Raw genomic sequence first — 5,213 nt, 5'->3', positions numbered from 1 at the left:
TCTGGATTGAACCATGCATTGATCTTATCAAGAAACCACGTTTCTTGTGGCGATCCTCTACCAAATTAAACATCTTCCTTGGATTGGGAATTTGTTTGATTACGATTCCTGTCTATTTCCACCAGTCTTCACTTTTTATTATTTTATTTTATCCAACATTCACAAAAATACAATTTTTGTCCTTTATCATTTCCACCATGTGTGCACTAGCAACATTAGTACAACTACCCATAGACTTATCAATGCATTCTTATCCAAGAAAGTGATAAGTCGGTGGATGCGAGAATCGCCACAAGAAAAGAAATTCTTGATAAGATCAAGGATGGTTCAATCCAGAACCACAAGAGACAAAGCTCTCAATACACATATGTGTAAAATTCTATAAAATTCAACTTATCCTATTCATTATTTTCGCCCCCTTTATATAGGTAATAGGCTAGAATGCTGAAAAGCTTACAATTATATGATGAAAGAACTCTTATGTGGCTAGTTATTGCAAGGAAATGTTACAAATTTATTGGTTTTGATTTAAGGTGGCTGAATCAATTCTTGAAGTTACACACTCATGGCTGTTACTTTTGCTTCAGATTATGCTCTTCAACTACTCAAATTAATTGTGTTTCACCTCTTTTGCTTCAGCTCCTTCATTTAATCACGTCCTCCACTTTAATCCCATTTTTACACCATGATATACCCCGATTTTGCTTCTGAGTCCAACATATGAAATGTAGATGATTTTGTACCCTTTCCAACGCTTCAAAGATCACCTCAATCGGAGTTGCAGAGCTCTAGATATGATGAATACAAGACAGATACATAATGACTTACGAAAATAAAAATTTGAACCAAAAATAATTTGGTTCTTTTATTCAACAATGATTTTATTATTCTTGTCAAGAGAGAGAATTTTAGGATCACATCACTTGTACACTATTTTAATTATATATCTAACTAGACATTGCATTTGTTTGTTTCCGAGCAATCTGAAGTTTTGTTTTCTTGCATCCATTCATGTATAATACTCGTGATGTATATAACATCGGGACGTGAGAGTTTTAAACAGGATACAAAATCAAACACCTATATAATATATTTATATAGAATATGCAAGACTAAAATAAAATTTTGTCAATGTTACAACGGTTAATAAATCTGCAAATTTTGTATTTTACATATCCAAACGTAAAATTAATAACTTAAATTATAATTTAAAAAATGCTTAATTTTATCAATTTACTTAAATTAAATGTATAAAATAATTATTAAAATATAATTTATGCATCAACGATATGCTTGTATAGCTATGTACAAGTACTCAATTTCAGTTGTTGGATTGACAACATAATTTTACGAAAATCTTGCATAAACCAACTTGATCTACCCTCATTTATATCATAGTTTTCAACATCAATCATTTACTTGTGTGAAAATTAATGACACACCATTTTGAATTGGAATGTAATAAAAAAAAAGCATATTTTTTATATGAAGAACAACAAAATATTTTTAACAACCTTATAGATGAAATTTACTTGTAGTTACATAGAAGAGAGAAGAAAATGAAATGAACAGTGTAAAAGCAAGTCACGAGATATCAGTGTACACAATTTTATGCTACTTAAAAATAGTCTTACAAATGAGATAAGTCTTAAACATAAAGTCTTATTTATAAAATAAAAAATGTTAGGCTTACAATTGTGAATAAAAGAACATAAATAATCCTCTAAAAAATATCATCAATGGTGCTATTTATTATGAGAAACAAACATCATAAAAGAACACAATTAGCAAATCAGAGATCATAAAAAAATTAATATAAAAAAATTACATATCTATATGTACATATAAAAATCTAACATGTTCAAGTAAACAATAGGCAAGAATCAGAATTACTCAGAATTGATATTATTTTATTTATATGTCAATGTATATGAAAAGAATGGCACCTTAATGTCTGGACAAAGATGGTTATTCCATCTCTCCCTGCACTGTTTCCCGATTCTACCATTCATATACGAATTTTGCTCTCCACCCAGCACAAATCACTCGCACCCTGCAGCCATTCCATTTTTACCCCTGCGCAAGTTAAGTCACGCTGCGCACCTTAACATGCGCAAGTTGTGATTTATGCGTGACTTAACATGCGTTGCGCAAGTTAACTTGCGCAGCGTTAGTTAAGTCATTTATCAGCAACACAGAAACACATTTCCCTCATTTCTCCAACTTCTCTACTTCGAAAATGTTCCCCCCATATCCGAATTTCATCATTCTTGCACCATTCAAAGCCAATTTCTCCCACATTATCAAGTAAGTGATGATTACCCGACTTAATTGCATTTAACTTGTAGAAATTTTAATTTTTTTTAAGAAATATGACATTTTTAGGTTTTTATAAATTTGGTTTGCATGTTAGTTTTGATGATTGTTAGTGACGAATTAACTTAGGAATTGTTGTTTAGAAGTTGTTTAGAGTAGAATGTGGTAGTTTAGGGTCTACAAATTGTTAGATTAAGGTAGTTGTTTGAAAATTGCACACCATGTGTTTGGTAAAATGTCTCAATGGTAATTATTTTGTTTTTTTGGATTGTGACTTATCAAATTAGTTAGCATATGGTTTGTTAATTTTTATTATAACATGTTTGACTGCAATGTGGTAGCAAATTGTTAATTTTTTTGGATTGAAATGACACTGTCGAAATATTAGTGTTGTTGTTGAATTGTTAGAAATGACACAATGTCCGTGTGAAAATGTGTCATTGATTTTTTGCTTCTTTAAATGTTGTGCCGATATGTCTAGGAGGAATACGTCTCAGAGACCGCCTGAGCCGCCTCAGGATAGGACTGACAGACTTAGGTTAGGGAGACCTGCCCCAACTAGTAGTGCACGGAGGGAGAAGCAAGCACTACGCCCTCCTATGGCTGGTCGAGGGAGAGGTGGGGGCACGAGACTTGCTAGAGATGGAGATGATGCTGCAGGGGGGTCAACGTCCCAGACGGGTCCATCCCAGACTATGGACCCGACGCAGTATCAGCAGCATTATGACGTCTATCAGCAGCCGCATGATGCGTATCAGTTTCATGAGCTTCAGCCTCACCAGTACCAGTTTGTTATTGAGGAGCCTGCTGTTGAGGAGCCGCCTGTTATTGAGGAGCCTCAGCAGAATGATGAGCCTGAGCAGCATGAGCAGCCCGAGCAGCCTCAGCAGCATGAGCAGCCCGAGCCTCGTTTTCAGGGGGTGCCGAGGGTGGTGTACGAGGCCGGTCCGGACGGCTATGCCGGGGGCCTTCTGAACTCTCGCTTTTACCTAACTTTGGTGGACATGTGGCATGTAGGATATGGGTTGATGCCGATGTAAGTATAATTTAATGTTTATTTTACTTATTTTTTGTTTTAAAATTCAATTAAAATAATTAATGTTGTTTATTTTACTTCTTAGTGTTTATTTTACTTCTTTTACTATTTATACAACTTATTCTAATTATTATTTTACTTATTTAATGTTAGAATTAACATTTATGTTAGCATATATTTAATGTTTGTTTTACTTATTATTTATTTAACGACTTATTGTTTGTTGTGTTTTGTTTTTGTATTTCAGTTTCGAAGAAAACATAGGGTGAAAGGTATCTCCCACGGGAAGAAGCTGAGCATTAAAAATTTGGCATTGCCTATTCCGGGAGGAACAAAATGAGTGGTTTTGGAGTGAAGTGAATATGTCCGGTCTGACTCCCCTCCTGACAAGTGGGTATGAGAACATATCTCACGGGTTTGTCTGTGCGATGACAGAGAGATGGCGTGAGGAGACCAGCAGCTTCCATCTACCTGTTGGAGAGATGACCATCACACTAGATGATGTTGCGTGTCTCCTAGGCATTCCCATCATTGGGAGACTCCTTCCTGATAGAGAGTTAACCCATGAGGAGGGGTTAGAGATGATGCAGACAGACCTACTGTTTACAGAGGAGGATGCCGCTAAGGAGCTGATAAAATAGGGTGGTTCTCACATCAGTTTTGGTGTACTGAAGAGGCGATATGAGGAGCTCTTGAATAGGTGTAATTAGCTTCTTGAGGTTGACACAGTGGAGGAGGAGAACGAGCGAGCTGTAGTTAGATTAGCCTGCGTTAAGGCGTTTCTGTTGCTCTTGCTTGGCTGGACCATTTTTTCCGCCAAGAACAGCAAAAACATTAATCTGCTTTGGCTGCTTGCGCTGCAAGATATGGACGAGTTGGACAACTGGTCATGGGGTGGGATGGGACTTGCTTTTCTATATGACCAGTTATCTCTTACCTCCGACTCATCTGTGGCCTCCATTGGCGGTTACATGACATTGCTTGTGGTAATAATTGTTTTTCTTCTTTTTTACTTATTGGATCGTAAATGTTTAGTTGTTTGTATAATTCTTGCGGTAATATAAATATTTGTTTCTTTGTGTTTGCAGGGATTGACTTTGGCGCACTTCTCGAACATCATTCCGAGGATTGATGATGATGCCTACGACCCTACTGTTTCCCCGCTTGTGAGTAAATGGAAACCTCCCAGGGGCTTTATTGATCCGGGACACTACCGAGCTGCCATTGATTCGATGGACCTTTCTCATGTCACCTGGATGCCGTACGAGAGACGACGACACCTCACGCCCTTTCAGGATATATGCTGGTACTCAGGATGGATCATGGCCGACAAAGACAGGATGGTCCGTCACTTGCCAGAGCGGGTTCTTATGCAGTACGGGTATGTCCAGAGAATTCCCAGGCCTCCTACAGACATAGAGGATCTTGCGGCAGATGAGTGGCCCATGCCTTCACTGAGTTTGCTCTACATGTCCTCAGCCATCAGCAGAGGGGTCATCCGGTTCTGGATAACCAGCCATGGGCTCATACTAGGGGGTACATGAAATGGTTCGTTAGAGTATCACATCCTATTGTGAACCCCCCTGCGGCCATTCCTGACTACGCAGCTGATGCCCCTCCTCGTCCTGTCCCTGCTTACGAGGAGGTTCTTGTTGAGCAGCAGTGGGTCAGACATCCTCCGGACCCATACCAGATCATCAACAACATCAGGGCTAGTGTGGACAGTGCACTTGGGCATCCAGATGTGTTTGGTAATCCAGAGGTTTTTCGCATCATACAGGGCATACAGTCTAAGTGGAGCATGCTGGAGCAGATGCCGACACTGCGGAGGAGGAGTAGGAGTCCACGGGATGGACCAGCA

General features: G+C 38.3%; 1 protein-coding gene across 1 annotated transcript; it reads left to right on the top strand.

The window, feature by feature from the left end:
* Positions 1-2,574: 2,574 nt before the first annotated feature.
* LOC146906019 (uncharacterized) lies at positions 2,575-3,700 on the top strand. Its single transcript, XM_085727720.1, has 2 exons — positions 2,575-3,352; positions 3,600-3,700. Exons 1-2 carry the CDS (start codon positions 2,727-2,729, stop codon positions 3,619-3,621), a joined length of 648 nt encoding a protein of 215 aa, XP_085583846.1. The 5' UTR covers positions 2,575-2,726; the 3' UTR covers positions 3,622-3,700.
* Positions 3,701-5,213: the final 1,513 nt, after the last annotated feature.

The sequence above is a fragment of the Medicago sativa genome, chromosome 7, assembly GCF_051527215.1.
Source record: "Medicago sativa cultivar Bolivia chromosome 7, Bolivia_mono, whole genome shotgun sequence".
Lineage (NCBI taxonomy): Eukaryota > Viridiplantae > Streptophyta > Magnoliopsida > Fabales > Fabaceae > Medicago > Medicago sativa.
The sequence above is the reverse complement of the archived record's forward strand: the minus strand, read 5'-3'. Positions and strand labels throughout refer to the sequence as shown.

What these genes read in the sequence shown, in the direction of transcription:
- LOC146906019 (XM_085727720.1), top strand. Translation starts at nt 2,727, where the DNA reads ATGACACAATGTCCGTGTGAAAATGTGTCATTGATTTTTTGCTTCTTT. An exon ending in GGATATGGGTTGATGCCGAT is followed by an intron (nt 3,353 to 3,599) that starts GTAAGTATAATT and finishes TTTGTATTTCAG; the next exon opens with TTTCGAAGAAAACATAGGGT.